The sequence below is a fragment of the Scomber scombrus genome, chromosome 3, assembly GCF_963691925.1.
Source record: "Scomber scombrus chromosome 3, fScoSco1.1, whole genome shotgun sequence".
NCBI lineage: Eukaryota > Metazoa > Chordata > Actinopteri > Scombriformes > Scombridae > Scomber > Scomber scombrus.
In genome coordinates, this window is record NC_084972.1 from 33,354,653 (window position 1) to 33,377,222 (window position 22,570).

Below are 22,570 nucleotides of genomic sequence, written 5' to 3' on the forward strand. Positions count from 1 at the left end.
GGGGAAGGAGGAAGGAAAGGAGGGAAGGAAGGAAGGAAAGAAGGAAAGGGAGGAAGGAAGGAAATAGGGAAGGAAGGAAGGAAAGGAGCAAAGAAGGAAGGAGGGAGGGAGAAAAGGACAGAGGAAAGAAGGAAGGGGGAAGGTAGGAGGGAGGAAAGAAAGAGAAGGAGGGAGGAAGGAAACAAGGAGGGAGGGAGGGAGAAAGGAAAAGAGGAAGGAAGGGGGGAAGGTAGGGGTGAGAAAAGAAAGAGGAGGGAGGAAAGAAGGAGGGAAGAAAAGGGGATGGAGGAAGGAAGGAAGGAAAAGAGGAAGGGAGGAAGAAGGAAGGAAATAGCATAATTGACGGTTACACTTGTGTGTGAGCAGCTACTTACGTGTAGACTTTCAGGACAAAGTCTTTCTCCTCTTTGAGCTCTGAGATGGTCTGCAGCACGTCGCTCATGGCCAGGACAGCACAGCCGTACGGCCGCCGGTACTGAACATGCGGAGGTCCTTTCTTACTGTCGTTCAACAGCATACGACCTGCAACAGGAAGTGTGTGTGAGTGTGTGTGGTCATTAACTTTCGTGTCGTCCTCCCGGGTCAAATTGACCCCGTCTGTTTGTACTGTTACTTCTTTCCTCCCTTCCTTCCTTCTGTCTGTCCTTCCTCCCTCCGTCTCTCTTTCTTTCCTTCCTCTCTCTTTCCTCCTTCCTTCCTTCCTCCCTCCTTCTTCCTTCCTCCCTCCTTTCCTTCCTTCCTTCCTCCCTCCTTCTCTCTTTCTTTCCTCCCCCCTACCTTCCTCCCTTCCTTCTTTCCTTCCTTCCTCTTTTCCTTTCTCCCTCCTTTTTCTACCTTCCTTTCCTTCCTCCCTTCCTCCCCCCCTCCTTTCCTTCCTTCTTCCTTCCTCGTTTCCTTCCTCCCTCCCTCCCTCTTTTCCTTCCCTTCTTCCTCCCTTACTTCTTTCATCCCTCCTTTCCTTCCTTCTTCCTTCCTTCTTCTCCTTTCCATCCTTCCTTCCTCCTCCATTCCATCCTTCCTCCCTCCCTTCCTTCCTTCCTCCCTTCCATCCTTCCTTCCTCCCTCCCTTCCTTCTTTCTCCTCCCTTCCTTCCTTGACTCGAGGTCAACAGGAGGGTTAAACAGCGTGCATACATAACAAAGTAATCAATTAGAAAGAGAATAAGATTAGAGAGAGAATAGATTTTAAAGGTGAAACTATGCAAAGATAATCAGCTTCTTCTTCTGTTGTAAATTATTAATCACAGTCTACAAACTACAACCTGCAAACTGACTTGTAGACTCTCTGACAAACTCCACAACGTTACTCTTTTTTCAGGGTCTCTGCATGCAGTTATATGACATCATACAGGTGCTGCTGGTATATGATCCATCCTTTCCCTGTATGTTTCACTGTATGTCATCTTAACTACAGTCTTACCTGTTCTGATGACCTGTGAGACGATGTAGAGATCTCTCTTCATGTCTTTGTTGCTCAGGTCCTGCACAAGACAAAATAAACCCACATGCTTACTGAAAATACAAGTTTGAATTCAGCACTCATGTTGGTTTTCTTGCTGTGTTGATAAAATGTATCACAGTGAGTTCAGATGATAAGCAGCAAATATCAACATTCAGGTAGAAGTGCAGGACTGATGATTCTCATTATTCCCTCTGCAGAACTTTTTAGATATAAGCCAGGCGGGGAGCCACCAGGGGGCGGACCGTTTTGGTGTCAAAAGGACTTCCGTCTCTATACAAGTCAATGGAGAATTCACCAACTTCTCACTTGATTTCTAACCCTCAGTAAACGTTTTCAAAATGTGTTTATGTCTCAATCGCTAGTTTAAAGCCTTCTTCAATGCAGTATGTTGTTCATTTGGGACATTTTGGCCTCCCTGATTTATATGTGACGATAAAGCAGGGTATGCATTAGGGCGTGGCTACGTGATGATTGACAGGTTGATTGGTTCACAGTTCAGGAGGGCGCCTCATGCTCCTCCTGATGCCCATATAAGTAGAATCCCTGTTTTATTTTTCCCAGCATGCACCAGAAATTTTCAAGATGGCGCTGCTCAGATCCGATACTATTGGCCTCCGAGCAGCAGTCCACAAACCAATGGGTGAAGTCACGGATGTTACGTCCATTTCTTATATACAGTCTATGATATTAGCCCAAAACACTAAAACAGGAAAGTTAGACTGAAATAAAGCTGCAATGATTTGCTGATTTAATCGATTAGCTGATTGACAGAAGATCAATCTGCAACTATATTGATGATCGATTTCAAACAAAAATGCAGTTTGAACATGTGTCTTAAACCACATATCTTTGGATTTTGAACAAAACAAGACATTTTAATACATCTCCTTGCTGAAGGAAGTTATAATGCATTTCACTTTTTTTCTGTATGTATCGATTCATTGAGAAAATAATCAACAAATTGATTGACAATGAAAATAATCATTAGTTGCAGCCCATGACTAAACTCAACTGATGTTATTATGGCAGACGCACAATCTATAGTCATTTTAAAAAAGCATAATAAAGCATGTTTTACCTTCCTTTTAAACAGACTGCAATACAGATATGATTATCATGGCTGTTCTCTTGTGGTAACCCTGCTTATATCAGAGTCTCTCTCTATTCTTAGAAACACCAGGCTCATTCTGCAAACAGGGCAATAGGGGGCAATGCATCCTTACTTTTATATTCTCCCTCTTCACTTCACATCACATCTTTCTTAGACTACAGTACCAGTCAAAAGTTTGGACACACTTTCTATGGTGTGTCCAAACTTTTGACTCTTCAACCTGCATTTTAAAACTTGTCTTTTAGATTGTATGTGTGATTCAGTGTGTGTGTGTGTGTGTGTGTGTGTGTGTGTGTGTGTGTGTGTGTGTGTGTGTGTGTTACCGTGAAGAGAGCACACAGCCGGTCCACCTTCTCTGGATTCTTGGGTCCTCCGTTCTTGTTCAGTCTAACCATGAACTTCTCACTGGAAAACAACACAAAGCTTCCTTTAGCATTTAAACGCCATGTTATGTAAAACTGCTGCTGCTGCTTTGTAACTGACCTTTGACCTAAAAGAAATGTACTTTTAGTGTCTTGCTCCAGATGGCAGTAGTAAATCTTTTCTGGCCCAAAGATTCCGTTTTTATGCCCAAATAATTCAGTCGTGAATTTGATGAATTTCATACAAAACAGTGACACAGACATCGCTGTGACCTCATCTGCATTTCCTGCTACATTCAGCCACTTTACCCCTGCTGCCCTCACTCAGGCTCCTCGGGGGATTTTTTTGAAAGGGATAAAATTCTTTCAGATTTCTCCTCATGCTTCCTCCTTCCTCCCCCCGGAGTCCTGGCAGTGAGGAAACTCTAAAGCAGCGTGTCTCAGCCTTTTTCACTTCAGGGAACAGCAAAATATTGTCTGCTGGTGTCAGCAACTCGGTTCTTTTAACCCTTATTTATCCAGCTGATGTGACTCTGATGACAAGCTTTTATTCAATAAAGACATGAACTTAACCCTCCTGTTGTCCTCGAGTCAAGGAAGAAAGGGAGGAAGAAGGAATGGAAGGAAGGAAGGAAGGAAGGAAAGGAGGGAGGAAGGAAGGGAGGGAGGAAGGATGGAAGGAAAGGAGGGAGGAAAGAAGGAGGGAGGAAGGACAGAAGGAAGGGAGGAGGGAAGGAAAGAAGGAGGGAGGAAGGACAGACAGAAGGAATTATTTTCACATTATGAAATCCCCTCCATCATCAGTGAGTCTGAACAGAGTGATCAGCTCACATTTAACCACTGACAGTTCTACTCATTAATAAAGGGAAGTCCTGAGTCATCATCAGCGATAGTATTTTAGTTTTACATCTTCCTCCGTCACAAATTCAATTTTCATCGACTAGTCGTTGCTCATCTTTTACAGTGAGAACAGTGAGAACTCTTTCCCCAATAAAATCCATCACGTTGAATCAGTCATGATAAAGAGAGAGATTTCACTCACATGCTCTGAACTATTACACAGTAATTATATGAAATGTGACATGTGACACTGGAGTTTAACCTGAATGACTCTCAGGTCAGACAGGAAATAGAATAATGATGTTCTGTGCAGAATAAAACCATTTTAAAATGAGACTCAACGGTTAATTAACTGATCATTGTGTGTTCTGCTTTACTTTTTCTCTCAGCTGTCAGCAGAGCAGGAACATTTATAAAGTCCAGCAGTATTTAACCCTCCTGTTGTCCTCAAGTCAAGGAAGGAAGGATGGGAGGGGAGGAAGAAGAATGAAAGGAGAAAGGGAGGAAGGGAGGAAGGAAGGAAAGGAGTGAGGAAGGAAGGGAGGAAGAAGGAAGGAAAGGAGGGAGGAAAGAAGGAAGGAAGGAAAGTAGGAGGGAGGGAAGGAAGGAGGGAGGAAGGAAGGAGAGAGGAAGGAAGATGGGAGGGAGGAAGGAAAGGAGAGAGGAAGGAAGGAAAGGAGGGAGGAAGAAGGAAGGAAAGGAGGGAGGAAGGAAGGTGGGAGGAAAGTAGGAAGGAAGGAAAGTAGGAGGGAAGGAAATGAAGTAGGGAAGGATAGAGGAAAGAAGGAGGGTAGGGGGGAGTAAAGAAAGAGAGAAGGAAGGAGGGAGGGAGGAAGGAAGGAAAGAAGGACAGAATGATGGAAGAAAGGGGGATGGAGGAAGGAAAGAAGGAAGGGAGGAAAGGGAGAGGAAGGAAAGAAAGAGAGAAGGAGGGAGGGAGGACAGACGGAAGGAAGGAAGGAAGGAACATAAAACAGACGGGGTAAATTTGACCCTGGAGGACGACAGGAAGGTTAATATACTTACACATCAGTATATTCTGCTCCAAATCATTATATATATACTTTACTACTTGAACCTCATCATTAACATAAAAGGCTGTGTCTGTATTAACATAATCATTTCATAAACCAGGGACTTACTGCACCTTGATACTATCATTACCAAACTAGTAGAATTTGTCTTCACTTTGTATAATCAGTCCCTGAACAAGGCCGAGTCCTGAATATGCTGCCTGGTAAATATACTGAGTCTCATTACAGCTCATCACCTACTCTTTATTATTCTGCATATACAATCAACAACAGCTCCTGGGTTATTGCTAATGTTTGCAGAACTCCCTGAAAACAGCAGCAGCAGGGTGGGCCAACAAATCCCACGCACACACACACACACACACACACACACACGCACACACACACACACACTACGTCCGATTCCTTAAACTAAACAATTTATTCTAATCCCCACGGAGATACCACAGCCCAAACAAACAAATACAACAAAAGAGAGTAAATATGTATCTCTCCCCAAACAGTAGGAGTGTCTGTGTGTGTGTGTGTGTGTGTGTGTGTGTGTGTGTGTGTGTGTGTGTGTGTGTGTGTGTGTGTGTGTGTGACAGAGAGATAGATAGAGAGGAAAAATGAGGGAGATACTGTGCAGCCAAAATAAAGACACACAAACATATATGTACACACATGCTATGCAGAGTCATTTGTAACCATCTCACAACATATACACACTCATGCACACACACACACACACACACACACACACACAAACCAGTGTTGAACACACACAAACCAGTGTTGAATTATTAACACTTTTCACAACATCAGTATGAAGGAGGCAACATAAACAATGTGGATGCAATAAGAAAATGTCCTGCTTGATACAAATGCATTCAAACACACACACATATACACTACACACACACACACACACACACACACAGAGTCCAGCATGCTTGTATGGATACACACATGCTGTAGATGTACTGTAGAAGGATGTATGCATGGATGCACTTGCACAGACGGTGTACACAGGGATGCACAAACAGACACACACACACACACACACACACACACACAAACAGACACACAAACAAACACACACACTTTGTGGGAAATGCATATGAACCAATCAGTTCCACCCCATCACCATTCATCGCCTTTTAAAGGGAAGAATGGTGATGGTGTGGAAATTATTGGTTTTTTTTAAGAGTCTACTTTTAGAGTGTAAAAGTACCACATCTGCAGCAGAGCCTCGACTAAGGAAACACATACACACACACACACACACACACACACACGTTTTTTTCAACCTTTATTCATCCAGGGGAATTTGAGGTTATTAAAAATCACACATGGGAGCCACACAGACCCTCCTCATCCTTCCTCTATGAACACAGAGCAGTGTGAGGAGGAACATGACTTATTCTCTCTCCCTAACGTGAGTTTTCCATCTGATTACAGGATTCAAAGCAGAAACCTTCATACTGACATCTTCCAGTGACCCTTCCCCATACACCTAACTATGAATCAGGTTAATTTGAATCATTTTCTTGGACTATACTCCCACAATTTCATAGATGGATAAAGTAAATAATTTATTATAATCCCCAAGAGATACAGCGGCCCAAACAAACAAATACCAGAAAAGAGATTAAATATGTATTTCTCCCAAACAGTAGTGTGTGTGTGTGTCTGTGTGTGTGTGTGTGGTGTGTGTGTGTGTGTGTGTGTGTGTGTGTGTGTGTGTGTGTGTGTGTGTGTGTGTGTGTGTGTGTGTGATAGTAACATAGAGAGGAATTTGAATTTTGGAGAAGCATAAACTGAAAAAAACTAAATATTGGAAGTGCAGGTTTCATTAAAATATTGTCCCTTTCAGACATAAAAGCAAAACACAAGAGATGAACTGAGATCAACAGACGATTGTTCCTCTGGTCCCTTTTGGCTAGTCAGAGTGTTCAATCTGTCTGTACTCAGAGAGGAAGAGAGACACACGAGGAGAAATCCTTCTTAAAACTCCCAAATGTTACAGACACACTTTGGAAAAGGAGACGAAAGAGAGAAATCTACAAACACTACAAACACTCGGCCTCAGTCTGAGTCTCTCTGCAGACGGATCGCTTTCTGGACACACAGAAGTAAGAGGCAGAGATAACACACACACACACACACACCTTCCTCTCTTCCTTCTTCCCCCCTCCTTCTGTCTTTCTTCTCCTCCCCCCAGCTTCATTCCTTTCTCCCTCCTTCCTCCTTCTCTTTCTTCATCCCTCCTCTTTCTTCCTTCCTTCCTTCCTCGCTCTTTTCCTTCCTTTTCCTCCCTCTTTTCTCTTCCTTCGTCTCCCTCTTTTCCTTCCTTCTTCCTCCTATTTTCCTTCCTTCTTCCTCCCTTCCTTCCTTCCTCCCTCCTTGCTTTCCTTCTTCCTCCCTATTTGCCTTCCTTCTTCCTCCCTTCCTTTCTTCCTTCCTTCTTCCCTCTTTTCCTTCCTTTCTTCCTTCCTTCCTTCTTCCTCCCTTCCTTGCTCCCTCTTTTCCTTCCTTCCTTCTTCTCCCTTCCTTCCTTGACTCAAGGACAACAGGAGGGTTAACTATTATAGTACTTCTGCTATAATCATAATAACATTAATAGTCATGTTCAATCTTCATCATCCTCTTCATCCTTATGAGCACACACACACATACACACACACACAAACACAGAAAGGAGTTTTAGTTGTATAAATAATTCTCAGCTGCTCTTTGGGGGCAAAAAGTTAAATCTCATTAACTGGAAGATTTTTTGGAAAGTTACTATCAGCTATAAGCTCCTCTCCTCTTTTCTGTCTCTCCTCTTTTCTGTCTCTTCTCCTTTTTCCTTTTTTTTGTGTCTCTGTCATCTGAGTGTCTCAGAGGAGCGGGGTCCTGTCATCTGACTATCGCTGAGTCAGACTAGAAATTGAAAACAGGTTGCCAAGGTCAAATGTATTTGTGGACTGTGTTGTGTGTGTGTGTGTGTATGTGTGTGTGTGTGTGTGTGTGTGTGGTGTGTGTATGCGTGTGTGTGTGTGTGTGTGTGTGTGTGTATGCGTGTGTGTGTGTGCGACATTAGTTCTACTTTCTGCTAAGCATTAACATTTGACTACATTATTCTCACTGACGCTACACTGAAGCATGTTAATCACCCTAAACACACACACACACACACACACACATACACACACACACACACATACGTACACACACACACACACACACACTGATGCCATCACAGTTGGCCTACATCAACCTCATTATTGACATTAGCAATTCCTTATCTGTTAGCATTGTGATTACTGCACTAATGCATAATTGATGGACATTCATTAGGGGGGGGGGGGGGGGGGGGGGGGGGGGGGGTCATGTATTATTCACAGCAGCTCTGTGTGGCCACTATTTGTTTCACATTACGGAGGCAATATGCCAGGTATGAGAAAGAGAGAGAGAGAGAGAGGGAGGGAGAGAGAGAGAGAGAGACAGAGAGAGACAGAGAGGAAAGAGAGAGAGATGACCAGCAGGATGAGAGAGCATAATGAAGTTTTAATTACGTTCATGCCGATAAATCAGGTTTAAATTTGAACTTTCTGAAAAGATAAAAACGTTCTGAACAAACACAAACTAACTGAATGATGTTTGTTTTACATCAGAATACATTCAACATGTTATTAGCTACATGTGATTTCAGCCCAAGTATTTCCTGTTATGGTTCCTCATGAATCATAAACATTCAACATGTCTGATTGAGCATCTCAACCATTAGATACATTCATCTGAGTCCTGATTAGTTTGAATGTGTTGGTGAGTGTGTTATTTTCTACCTGATGGTCTTTCCCTCTCTCAGGTCGTTACAGAGAGAAGAATATGTCCGTGTCTTCTCCGATGCTGTTGTAGGTGAAGCTCTTCAGGTTGACCAGTAGGTGGTGTGGTAACTGGAACTCTACACGGCTCCCCGTGTCTCTGCCGCGTACTGTCACCCTGAAAACCCCACGATAAAAACAAAAATAATAAAAAAAAATGTGTAAGAAAATTGAATCATTATTGAAGTCACAAACTTATGTTTCTATTCAACGAAACAGAAAGAATAAAGCAGCCTCGCAGTATGTGACGTGTTCTGGTGCTCGACTGTTTCCAGTGTGAATATGGAGACTGTCTAACCTTCACACTGACTCACAGTGGAAGGAAAGAAGGAAGGAAGGAAGGAAGGAAGGAAGGAAGGAAGGAAGGAAGGAAGGAGGAGAAGGAAGGATAAAGGGAGGAGGGAGGGAGAAAGGAAAACAGGAAGGGAGGAAGGAAGAAAAGAAGGACAGAGGAAAGAAGGAAGGGAGGAAGATAGGGGGGAGAAAAGAAAGAGAGAAGGAGGGAGGGAAGAAAGAAGGAAGGGAGGAAGAAAGGAAGGAAGGAAGGAAAGAGGAAAGGAAAGAAGGAGAAAGGAAGGAAGAAAGGGGGATGGAGGAAGGAAAGAAGGAAGGAGGAAAGAGAGAGGAAGGAGAGAAGGAGGGAGGGAGGAAGGACAGACGGACGGAAGGAGGGAAGGAAGGAATAAAGGGAGGAGGGAGGGATGAAAGGAAAACAGGAAGGGAGGAAGGAAGAAAAGAAGGACAGAGGAAAGAAGGAAGGGAGGAAATAGGGGGAGAAAGAAAGAGAGAAGGAGGAGAGTGGGAGGAAAGAAGGAAGGGAGGAAGAAAAGGAAAGAAGGAGAAAGGAGGAAGAAAGGGGGATGGAGGAAGGCAAGAAGGAAGGAGGAAAGAGAGAGGAAGGAAAGAAGGAGAGAAGGAGGGAGGGAGGAAGGACAGATGGACGGAAGGAAGGATGGAACAGTCAAAATAGACAGGTGTCAATTTGACCCAGGAGGACGACACAAAGGTAAAGAAAGGATTAAATAAATAAATACGTGTATAACTTTTTATACTTTTTCTACATTTTCATGTCAATCCGCTGCATTTAAAATGATTTTTGAAGCAACAGTTAACCCTCCTGGGGGTCAGAGGTGGAACGTGTTGTATATACAGTTATAATTAGTTTGGTTCAGTTATCGATAAAGTGAGACGGTTTGTAGAGGGTTAGGGAGGTCAACAACAACTTCTCCTGCGTACAGAGATTCACCAAGTTTCATTTTCCCTGGTGATGATTCTCCTCTACAAATCCTACATCCAATCAATTTAGGTATTTTTTCTTCCTCTGTTGGTGCAGCAGAATAAATATGAAATCCACTGAATGCACAACATAAACTAGAGAATTGAAGCAGAGAGTTTTCAGGAGGTTCCTCTTTTCCTTTCTCCCTCCCTCCTCCTTTCTTTCCTTCCTCCCTCCTTTCCTTCCTTCCTTGCCTCCTTCCTTCCTCCCTCCTTTCCTTCCTTCTTCCTTCCTCCCTCCCTCCCCTACTTTCTTCTTCCTCCCTTCTTTCCTTCTCTCCTTCCTCCATCCCCCTTCCTTCCTTCCTTCTTTCCTTCCTTCCTCCCTCCCTCCCTCCCTCCTTCTTTCCTTCCCTCCTTCCTTCCTTCTTTCCTCTGTCCTTCCTTCCTTCCTTCCTCCCTTCCTCTTTACCTTTCTCCCGCACTCCGTCCTCCCTTCCTTCCTTCCTTTCCTCCCTTCCTTCCTCCCTCCTTTCCTTCCTTCCTTCCTTCGTTCCTTCCTTCCTTCCATTCCTTCCCTTCTTTCCTTCCTTCCCTTCTTTCCTTCCTCCCTTCCTTCCTCCCTCCCTCCCTCCTTCTTTCCTTCCCTCCTTCCTTCCTTCTTTCCTCTGTCCTTCTTTCCTTCCTTCCTCCCTTCCTCTTTACCTTTCTCCCGCACTCCCTCCTACCTTCCTTCCTTCCTTTACTCCCTTCCTTCCTTCCATTCCTTCCCTCCTTTCCTTCCTCCCTTCCTTCCTCCCTTCCTTCCTCCCTCCCTCTCCAAACCACGACTCTCTCTCAGTGTTCAGTTATTAGCAGCGTCTTAATGCTGCAGGAGGTTCACAGAGCATTACTATGATTACATCATAGTGGTAATATTAGTAGTATGAACTGCCTCTTACTTCCTAATGCAATGTTTCTTATCTTTATTCTTCCTGTTGCTGTTCTCTTGTTTTTAACTTACATCCTTATTGCCTGACTTGATAATATCAACACCTGTAATGTCTTTTACTGTCTTCCTTGCTTCTAAAAGATTTTCCTCTAGTGGGACAATAAAGATCTGATCGAAACTGACCTACAATATCTACTATGTTCACTTTAATCTGTGCAATAAGAATATCTGGTATATTACCACTCAATGCCAATGTTACTCTTGTAAATAATGTCACGACTATATTGCTACATATTTCTTACTATTATTGTTCTAATAGATTTTTTTGTATTTAGATATTGTTTTCTATTTTGTTTCTTATTGCTGCTCTTATATTCTATTACTGTCCACTTGCTGCTGTGACAATGCACATTTCCCCATTGTGGGACTAATAAAGGAATATCTGATCTTATCTTATCTTTCAGTATAGTTTAAAGTAACTCGTCACAACATCAGATCATTAAAATGTTAATATGAAGTAACAGTGGCTCAAAACTGCTTCGGTAAAGTAGGGGAGAACGGGGTTGGTTGATCTCGGGCCCTAGAGGGCGCTGTTGTTAAAAGGTTTTGGTACTGAACGTTTCAGAATTTAGGTGAGATGTTACTTCAGATCATTTCCGGAGTAAACTGCTTTACATTGAGGTGAAAGGACGTTTAGTGTTATTCATGTGAAAATGTAAATATCCAACTCTTCAGTGTTTCTCTTCTTTTACACAATGAGTTTATAATAAAACAATTATTACTATTAAAAAATATGAAGAGACAGCAAAACATGTGGTTGGTAGCAAAAAATCCCAGTTGGGGATGTTTGTCACATTCTCTTCGGGGTTGGTTGTCACATGTTGGTATATACATATATGGTGTCATACATCTAGTTCTTTCTTTCTTTTTAGAGAGCAAAATGAGCAGGAACTTTGTCAAGAAGACAAACAAGAGCCAGACTCCTCCAGATGTGAAGCTCAGAGCAGTCAGAGAGGTGAAAATGAACAATATTGTCATATAAGGACAAAAAAGGCACTTAGCGGAATGATTTTTCCTGTTTATGTTCTCTTGGTGCAGGAGATGTATTAGATTGTTGTATTTCAATTAAACTAAACATTTTAAATATTTTTTTAAGACAGTATAAAAAATGTTTTTTCCCCCAATAAATTAACACAGGGTCAACCATCCCCATCGTGTGGTTGGATGTCACAAGTGCACAAAGACATATTTGACGGCTCATATCTTTAGAACAGGATCAGCTGAAGGAGAGTCAGACCTCTCTATTCCTAGCTGACACTTTAGGCTTTCATTACAAATTAAAAGGGAATTTATTCAGATTATGGTTTATGAGGAATTCAAAGGAAAGTAAAAAGTGTGACTACCAACCCCGTTCTCCCCTACTTTAAATGAACTACATACAGAACTTCACACAAAGGGAGTGACTCATAGTTTACTACAGTATGTAACGTTACCTGTGTGGTGCTCTGCTGTACGCTGTGTCTGCTGGACAGATGCTGAAAGAGACAAACACACAAAACAAATGTTACATCAGGTGTTAATCATCATTTTCTCTCATCCTGTCTCCTCTTCCTCTTGTTTCCTCTCCGCAAATCTCCCCCCCTCGCTTTTCATTGTTTCCCCTCCTCTCTCTGTTTGCTTCTTCTCCCCATTTCCTCTCTTTTCGTCTTGTTCCATCTCCTCTCTCCTCCTTTTTTTCCTCTTCTCTCCTCTCCTTGTCTCCTGTCTTTTCTCTCCGTTTTCTCCTAATTTCCTCTCCTAGTTTTCCCCTACTATAGTTTTCCCCTCCTTTCCTCTATTCCTCCCCTAGTTTACTCATCCTTTCCTCTCTTCATTTTCCCTTCCCTCTCCTTGTTCTCCCCTCCTTTTCCCTCTGATCTCTTTCAGCTCTGCCATTCACTCATCTTCTCTCTATTGTATTCCATTCTGTTCTCTTCATTCTCAGATGATGAAAATGCTTAAACGCTCCAGAGACTCATTACTCCGACTTGTCCCTCTAAATCTCTCGAGTGGATGTGTGAGGAGAGAGAGAGAGAGAGAGAGAGAGGGAGAGAGAGGGAGAGACAGAGAGAGAGAGAGAGAGAGAGAGGGAGAGAGAGGGAGAGACAGACAGACAGAGAGAGAGAGAGTTGCAACTATTCCAACCTGAGCAGAAAATTAACATCATCCTGCAGCAGCTACTTGGATGGAAAGGAGGGAGGGAGGAAGGAAGGAGGGAGGGAGGAATGAAGAAGGAAGGAAAGGAGGGAAAAAGGAAGGATATAAGGGAAGAAGAAGGAAGGAAGGGAGGGAGGGAGGAAGGAAGGAGGGAGGGACGAAGGAAGAAGGAAGGAAAGGAGGGAAGAAGGAAGGATATAAGGGAAGAAGAAGGAAGGAAGGGAGGAAGAAGTAAGGAAAGGAGGGAGGAAGGAAGAAGGAAAGAAAGGAGGGAGGAAGGAAGGAGGGAAGGAAAGGAGGGAGGGAGAAAGGAAAGGAGGAAGGAAAGGAAGGAAGGTAGGAGGGAGGGAGGAAGGAAAGAAGGAAGGAAGGGGAGGAAAGAAAGAGAAGGAGGGAGGGAAGGAAAGAAGGAAGGAAGAAAGGGGGGTGGAGGAAGGAAAGAAGGAAGGGAGGAAAGAGAGAGGAAGGAAAGAAAGAGAGAAGGAGGGAGGAAGGACAGATGGAAAGAAGGAACAGTCAAAACAGACGGGGTCTATTTGACCCGGGAGGACGACAGGAAGAGAGAAAGAGAAAGAGAGAGAGACTAATTGCAACTATTCCAACCTGAGCAGAAATCATCCTGCAGCAGCTACTTTCTCACTTCTCTCTTTTTTTTAACATTGAATTTTTCCAGGTGAAAATCAGAAATGTTGTGCTGCTTCACTGTGTTCGGATGGTGGAAGAAAAATATATAAACGTCTGCCTGATATTCTGTCTGCTATTACTGACTGGACCTTATTTTATGCTGCGGCTGCACTTCAAACTAATTTATTTAATCTTATTTTGTGCTTTCTTCATCCTTGGTCCAATTTAACCCTCCTGTCGTCCTCAAGTCAAGGATAGAAGGGAGGGAGGGAGGGAGGGAGGGAGGGAGGGAGGAAGGAAAGGAGGAAGGAAGGGAGGAAGGAAGGAAGGGAGGGAGGAAGGAAGGAAGGGAGGGAGGAAGGAAGGAAGGGAGGGAGGAAGGAAAAAGGAAAGAAAGCAGGGAGGAAGGAAGGGTGGAAAGGAAAGAAGGAAGGGAGAAAAGGAAGGATGGAGGAAAGAAGGAAGGAAGGTAGGAGGGAGGGAGAAAAGAAGGAAGGAGGGAGGGAGAAAGGAAAAGAGGAAGGAAGGAAAGAAGGAGGGAGGGAGGAATGAAGGACAGTAGGAAGGAAGAAAGGGGGATGGAGGAAGGAAAGAAGGAAGGAAGGAAAGAAAGGAGGGAGGAAGGAAGGGAGGACGGAGGAAAGAAGGAAGGTAGGAGGGAGGGATGAAAAGAGGAAGGGAGGAAGGAAGGAACGGGGAGGAAAGAAAGAGAGAAGGAGGGAGGGAAGGAAAGAAGGAAGGACAGAAAGAAGGAAGGGAGGAAAGAGAGAGGAAGGAAATAAAGAGAGAAGAAGGGATGAAGGACAGATGGAAGGAAGGAAGGGAGGAAAGAAGGAACAGTCAAAACAGACGGGGTCAATTTGACCCGGGAGGACGACACAAAGGTTAAGAAACACAACAAGAAAATACTCTCTTCCATTACTGGAAATAAACAAATTATAGTTTATATCTCAGTCTCTCTAACTTTGTTCTTATCATCGTCTTTCTTCTCTTCTTTAAAGTCTGAAATAATATCTGATATCATTAAACTCTAAAGATGTTTCTGATGTTTTCTTCTCTTTTTGTGCCTTCCTACCATCTATCAAACTTTACCACTTTATCTCTCTGTCTCCTCTCTCTTCTGCTTTCTCTCATCCTGTCTCCAGATCGGTCTCTAGGCAACCGAACAAAGGGGGGAATCACCACGACTACAGTGTTTGATTGGTACGGCTCAGCTATTTAAAGCAGTGATGATGATATAAGACTCAGAACATCAAGTGTTACTAAAAGACATTAAAGGACCAAGAATACTCCTCACGTTGCAGCAACTCAAACCTTCATCTTTATTTTCTTCTCTCCATTCAATATTTCTTATAAAGCCTTGGAAATATGACACAGGCTGACCCACAGATAATCCATCCATCATATAAATACACCTTATAAATATATGATATTTGATTTTGTCCATATCGCCCAGCCCTACTCACAGCTTATATTTCTGATATTTTAGGTGGAACTTGAATGCAGCATAATAGCTCAAACAGCTGCAGAGTCATAAAGCGGGCACAGATTCAACAGTCATTGGTTGAGATCCTCAGATCAGCTGATTTGTGTCAATGCTGGTTTTTCTGAAGTAGAGATGCTCTGTAGCTACCAGTACAGGACAGTGGTTATACTGGGAACCTCCCAGCTGAGAAACATGGAAGCTCAGTTAGCATTCATCATGAGTTACTTACACTATGCAATATAGTGGTATTCTCTATGTAGATAGTTTTAGTTGACACCTAACAAGAGTGTTCGTGTAGGTTTTTCCACATATTTACTGCACAAAAAGTCAAAAGTGAAAAGGAGAGCAAGCATCGTGTTGATTTTAAAGCTACTAAATCAGACTTGCAGGTTATTACCAAAGGAAAAAATGAGATGTGAATAACAGGACAAAATCAAGGCAGCATGAGAGAGAAACACACTTTAGGAATCACAACACACCAACAGGGGGCTGATTCACACCAACAGACTTCCCTTAGTGGAAATCTACTCCTTACATCACCAAACAAGGAAGTCAAAGAGCATTAGGTAAAATAATTTAACAGCACTGTTTAAAATGATGCTCCTGTAAAATATGTGAAGGAAGGTTGTGAGGCTGATCTGTACCAGTCGCTGTAAATCCAACCAACGATCACCAAGCTGAGCAGCATCACAGTGTTTCATCCACAAAATGTTCTAAATCTTTTTTTTCTCAGGGTTAAATTATTTAATTTCCTGATCGGTCCTGTTCTGTCTTTTCATTTTAAATCATTTCCAGACCTGATTACTTCAGGTCCATTAACACTGTTCAATGAAAAGCTGATAATAGAAAATGTTCTGATACTGACAGACTAATAACATTTATCACTTAACCTTCATGTCGTCCTCCCGGGTCAAATTGACCCCGTCTGTTTTGACTGTTCCTTCTTTCCTTCCTTCCTTCCTTTCGTCTGTCCTTCCTCCCTACTTCTCTCTCTTTTTCTTTCCTTCTTCTCTCTGTCCTCCCTTCCTTCTTTCCTTCCTTCCTTCCTTCCTTCCTTCCTTCCTTCCTTCCTTCCTTCCTTCCTCCCTCCCTCCCTCCTTCCTTCTTTCCCCCCCTCCCTCCCTCCTACCTTCCTTCCTCCCTCCCTTCCTTTCCTTCCTCCCTTCCTTATTTCCTTTCCTCCCTTCCTTCCTCCGTCCTTTCCTTCCTCCCTCCTTTCCTTCCTTCCTTCCTTCCCTCCCTCCCTCCCTCCTTCCTTCCTCCCTCCCTTCCTTCCTTCCTCCCTCCCTTCCTTCCTTGACTCGAGGACAACAGGAGGGTTAATATTACTTTATGTGCTTTTATCTCATGGTGAGAAACATGGAAACAGTTAAAAGTTCAATTAGATTAATTTCAGCCAATCATCTTTCACCTCTGCTTCTATCTATTGTACACCTTTCTGATTGGACCTTTAAATCCTTATTAAACATGTTTTAAAGACCTTATTCTTCAGCTGTGATGTTATTGTATTTATCGTATACTGCTCTCATACTGGTGATGTGACCCTGCATTATCCCCCCCCCCCCCCCCCCCCCCCCCCCCCCCCCCAGCTAGTATAACTCAGACCCCAACAGTCCTTAACCAAGTGTATATGTATAACAATACAACATAAAGGTCTTACCATCTTATAAAGATCTGAGACGCTTATCTGGTCTTCATCCACCATGTCAAACTCCTTTCTGGGCACCAAGTCCAGACCCATGTGTCTAAGAGAGAGAGAAGGGGGGGGGGGCAATGTGAGTCACTTTCACTGTATATAACCTTCACTCAGACCTTGTATATTACTGCCAATGTGCATACAGTTACACACACACACACACACACACACACACACACACACACACACACACACACACACACACACACACACAGTATATATATATAAAGTAATTTTAGCCGTGGCCTCCAGCGATATTGTCCCTGACGATTACTTTCTGTTCAATATCAACAACCATCACCTTGGTCTTAAAGGGACAGTGCACACACTTCTTAAAACCTGTTTATTTAAACTGTGTATCTGTGTATGACACCTGACAGAAGGACAGTACATTTGGTGAAGCCACAGATAAACAATATTTACTGGTAGATAAAGGGAGGTGGAAGCCATGGCCCGCTTTTGTCGCTCATTGTTAGTCGCTACTGGCTGTTTACGGCTATCTCCGTGGATCGTGGATGTATTATAATGCCGTGGATCCACCCGGATGGGTGCACGAGATTACGTAATGCGGAAGGGGAAAACAGGCAGGTCGCTCGGCCAATCATATCATTTGGACCGAATGATATGATTGGTCGGAGTTTTCACTGAATATTATGAGAATGGAATAATGATGAGTTTTTATGCCTGGTGGATCTCTCTAACATTTTAGAGCCATTACCTTATTAAAAGCTTTTTCACCTAAACAAAAAAATGTGTAAAACTGTAACAAAGGTAAGTATAGCTTTAACAATAACAGCTGCAACAGTAATGTGGTAATATTTATGACACTGTGATATTACTGCTGCCCTGAATACTATTAACTATCGGTAGTACTTCTGCTATAATCATAATAACACTAATTGTCATGTTCATCTTCATCATCCTCTTCATCCTTATGAGCAGGTGCTATGGACACACACACACACACACACACACACACACACACACACAGTCTGCTTCTCCTCCCCACAGACAGCAGAGCGGAGCTTTAAGTAAGCTGTGATGGAGTCCTGGGCCGCCCACCTTTCATTTCTCCAGCATTAATAACTCAATCCCGAGTCAGCCGGCACTTTCTCTCCATTTCATCTGTTTTCTATCAGTCTTTCAACGAGCTTCCCCCTGAGTCTGTTCAACCCTCCGGTGTACTGCTTCATCCCTTCATGCCTTCAATCATACTTTTATTTGCCCTGCGTAGGTTTCAGGGGAGTCTGTAGCGCTCGTTTTAAAACATCAGCACATTCACCACATGAAAGATAGATATATGTGTCGTTCTTCAGCAAAATATACTTTAGGGTAAAAAAAAAACGAGGTATCAATACACGTTCTGTTTTTTAGTATCAAATCCTCCATTTTTAATATATATATATATAAGACTACATTATTACTCCAATTATCTTGTAATGTAATCACTGCCTGGATGTTAACAGGTAATGTTTGGAGGTTTTTTTCTACATTTATAGACCGGAGTTCTGACTGATGTTAGGTGTGATTAGTTTAAAGTGACAAAAGCACTTTGGTTGAAGTCTGTGTAAAGTAAGAATAAATATGTGTTCTGAGTTTGACATACCACAGAAAAGTGTGTTGTTAACCACCCTGCCAGATTTGAGTTCGCTGAAGCCCCGCCCCCTACCAAGTGTCACCTGTCAATCAAAGTCACCACCTCTACCAGAAACATGGACGCTAGGCCTGAGAGCTTTCTGCTGCTAACTCAGCTGCTAGCTCGGCGGCTAACTCTGCGGCTAGCTCGGTGGCTAACTCAGCTGCTAGCTCGGCGGCTAACTCTGCGGCTAGCTCGGTGGCTAACTCGACGGTTAGCTCGGCGGCTAACTCAGCTAACTGGCTAACTGAAGACTGTAGTAGTAGTAGTAGTGTGCGCTGAATGTATTTATACTCCTACAGCAGCAGGGGCGGGTTTATGCTCTGGTGTGCAACCGTGCTATTGGTTAACTTTTCAGACCCGCCCATTAAATCCAGACACACCTATTTGACATCAGCAGTATGTTGTTATTATGTTATTATGTATGTAACATTTTGAGCGACTTGCCAGAAACGTTAATGAGCAACATTTTCTTGTTATGTTGAAAGAAAACAGAATTACTTTTCATTCAAGCTTTGTTGCTGTTTGTCGTGTGTAAACGTCATCTCTATGAAACAAGGTTGGTCTTAATGATCAGGAGTCCGTCTATAAGAGGGGATACGAGTGCCAAAGACTAATTAATTACCATAGACCATCTGCCTTTGTGTGTGTGTGTGTGTGTGTGTGTGTGTGTGTGTGTGTGTGCGTGTGTGTGTGTGTGTGTGTGTGTGTGTGTGCATGTTATGTGCAAAAAGGAAAATGGAAATGTGAACATCTACTGTTACATAAAAACTGGACTAACTCTAATGTTTGATATGAATGAACTGAACTGAACTGAATGACACTATTAGTTAAGAATCAACTTTCAGTCTCAACTTTGCATTCCTCTGACTCCTCGTGTCTTGATTAATGTGTCAGTGTGTGTATCTGTGTGTATATGTACAGTATGTGTGTATCTGTGTGTATAAATACAGTGTATCTGTTCATGTGTGTATGTCCAGTATGTGTGTATCGGTGTGTGTGTGTGTGTAGGTGTGTGTGTGTGTGTGTGTGTGTGTGTGTGTGTGTGTGTGTGTGTGTGTTTCTTACTCGTTGCCCCAGTCCAGTCTGACAGTGATGTGTCTCTTGACGTCTCGGCTCTGGTCTTGTGTCAGGTGACCCGACAGGAGCTGCCGCCTCAGGTCGATCAGCTCCATCATCACGTGACGGACCTTGTAGAACAGATCCACTTTGTGTTTCTGATGGAGGGAGAGAGAGAGAGAGAGAGAGAGAGAGAGAGAGAGAGAGAGAGAGAGAGAGAGAGAGAGAGGGAGAGAGAGAGAGAGAAAGAGGTGTTAGGCTCTTCTGTTGTTCAGCACACTAGATTGATGTTTAACTTGTGAAAAACGGGGGTACGGTGTCATTGTTTGGCCTTTCCTGTGGTATTGTACTGAAGGAGCCGCAGTGTAACACAGTTTAAATGCATTCACTGTTCTACCATCTCACACAATCTAAGAAGTTGCAGCAAAATAACATGTTTAACATCTGGGAGGTGACTGACTCCGTTCAGTGCCTCCATACCACAGTTTTGGAGAATCCACCATGACACCAGACACAGACTATAATCAGCTTGGTTCCTGGCTTTACTCTCCTTATTGTCCTAATCAGAGGTTTAATGAACCTTAAAATGGTTCAAGACTAATGTATGCTGAACTCTCACTGACTCCTCCAGCTCTCAGGTTTATCTTAAAGCTGAGGCAGCATTGATAGGTTGATGCTAGAGGAGACCAAAGCACACACACACACACACACACACACACACACACACACACACACACACACACACACACACACACACACACACACACACACACACACACACACACACACACACACACACACACACACAGTCTTACCTCTGCCACTTTTGGGGTATTTCCTTAGACTTGCATTCATTTCCTGGAGGCTATCCTTAACCCTAAACCTTAACCTAACCTTTTTTTATTTAAGTTTATTTCCAACATGTTAAAATAGCGAAACAAAACAAATAGGCAGTGGTTTACGGCAAAATACAAATTATAGGGGGAAAAAACAATAAAAAAAACCCAACATATATACACATACACAAACACATATTATCCTTCCATTCTTTTCCTTCCTTCCTCCTTTTTTTCTTTTCTTCTTCTTTTCCTTACTTACTTTCCTCTTTCAGGCATACAACAAACAATTAACCTTTCACCCAGCATTTTACCAGTTAGGGACATGACTTTTGTCCCCAATCGACTGGTGTTAAGTCCGATTTGTGTCCCCGAAATGTCGCGCCCCCCCTATAGCTTGTTCTATTATTAGCGCTGTGATCTACTAGACAGGCCGTCAGCAGCAGACATCGGGGTTAAATGTCCATGCAGTTCTTGGCAGGACGGCAAAAATGACTATGTGCAAAGGAGCAGGTGCTATGGACACACACACACACACACACACACACACACACACACACACACACACACACACACACACACACACACACACACACACAGGTTCATACACATGCACACACTGCCTTATGAGGTTTTAAGGCCTATAACAAAAACAAAAAAATACCCACTCCCACACTCTGATACATAAAGTAAATATACTCATACCATGTGCATGAGATATATGCTGCAGAGGTCAGGACGCCTGTGAACACCTGATGACACATTCACTTCCTGTTATCTCAGTCTGACTCTATTTTAGATATTTAGACGTCTCCAGCGTACAGAGGGCCGCTGTGCTTCTGAGCCGTTATGTAACAGCGGCTGCAGTGGAGGTGGAGCTGTTTTTTGGGGGAAACTCAGTTAAATAAAAAGACGATAAAAAAAAAAACAGAGAGAGTTTGGTGAATTCAGTTAAAGCAGCTCTCGTATCGACCGGCAGCTTTTCCCCCGCTGTTCTTCTCTCCCAGTGGCATGCTGGGTCGGTCGTAAGCCCCTCACAAAAAAGAGCGTATTGAGATTAGATGGGAGGATAGATAGTTCCACTTCAACAGTCAAGACTCCTTAAACTCCTTAATCTTTAAACACATTTTCTAACATGGTGGATGCGGATCAGTAGCTTAAAGTCGACACCAACAGGCTCAATCCTGGGTTTGATTCTGCCTGTGAAGTTTGTGGAATATCATTGTCCTCTTTCTACCTCAAGCCTCCTGATCTACTTTCAACCACGAGTACTGGCAGAGGATGAAAACACATTTCAGGCATTTATATGATGCTTTCTGCTCGTTTTTAAGGTTTCATGGTGCTGTCTGCCGTCTAAGCACCAGGACAAACTCACTATTACACACATTATCTCCTTATACCTGTAAAAACTGTCATTTCAGGGTTGGCCTGGCAGAACAGCCGAGGAAAAGATTTATGTGTATGACAGAATATTTAAAACATGGTATGATTTTAAAAGGTCTGCTCCCCTGTTGTAACACTCATTTATATAATAGAGCCGTGAGGTAATGTGTCCACAGGGAAGCCCCTCTCACAGCAGCGGCATCTATTTCTCAGTATTTCCTTTCCAGACCCCTCTTGCATCCTCCCGATAGTGCTGAGTGCTCATCGTGTCTTTCAGCACTTAGAAATACTACAACTTTTAGCTGAAGAGGGGCCACATTTCAAATGGATTTTCGGGGGTTGCTTAGCAACAACGGGAGTCATGCACTGCGGATCCCCTCAGCATCTGTTTAGCATTTGTTTTTAAGGAGATGCCCAGTGGACACAGAAGCTAATGCTGTTTGATACACGCTTTGATTCAGAGTCCGTATTAAAATTCAGCATGAACACGTAATCATTAATGATGCAGGAACAGCTTTCAGAGCTTTTAAACATCATCTAAAGGGCAGAGAACGTATGCTTTAATGCTGTTTATTAATAATAGAAGTATGGTGATAATCTTTGTAACTAATTAGTTCACTAATTGGTCTAATAAAGGTGAAAAGAGCCCTGGTGATAAATAGGTTCGTCTGTTGTTCCGCTCATGAAGAAGCTGCGTAAACTGACATTTTTTTGGCATTCACAGGAGTACTAAAAGGCTTTTCTGTGGTAATTTATTCAAGGAACGAGCCCGTAAAGAACCCCACAGTGTAACAAAGTTAAGATTAATGGATTCACTGTCCTACCAGCTTACATGCATACAGATGATCGCTG

General features: G+C 43.0%; 1 protein-coding gene across 1 annotated transcript in view; it reads right to left on the reverse strand.

The window, feature by feature from the left end:
* The window catches only part of LOC133976594 (dedicator of cytokinesis protein 3-like), a 162,181-nt gene that overhangs the window by 54,252 nt on the left and 85,359 nt on the right, over window positions 1–22,570 (reverse strand). The window contains 9 exon segments of the mRNA XM_062414844.1: window positions 375–522; window positions 1,420–1,480; window positions 2,896–2,977; window positions 8,618–8,646; window positions 8,648–8,725; window positions 8,727–8,774; window positions 12,296–12,337; window positions 16,769–16,853; window positions 19,509–19,657. Coding sequence (XP_062270828.1) covers window positions 375–522; window positions 1,420–1,480; window positions 2,896–2,977; window positions 8,618–8,646; window positions 8,648–8,725; window positions 8,727–8,774; window positions 12,296–12,337; window positions 16,769–16,853; window positions 19,509–19,657 — 722 coding nt within the window.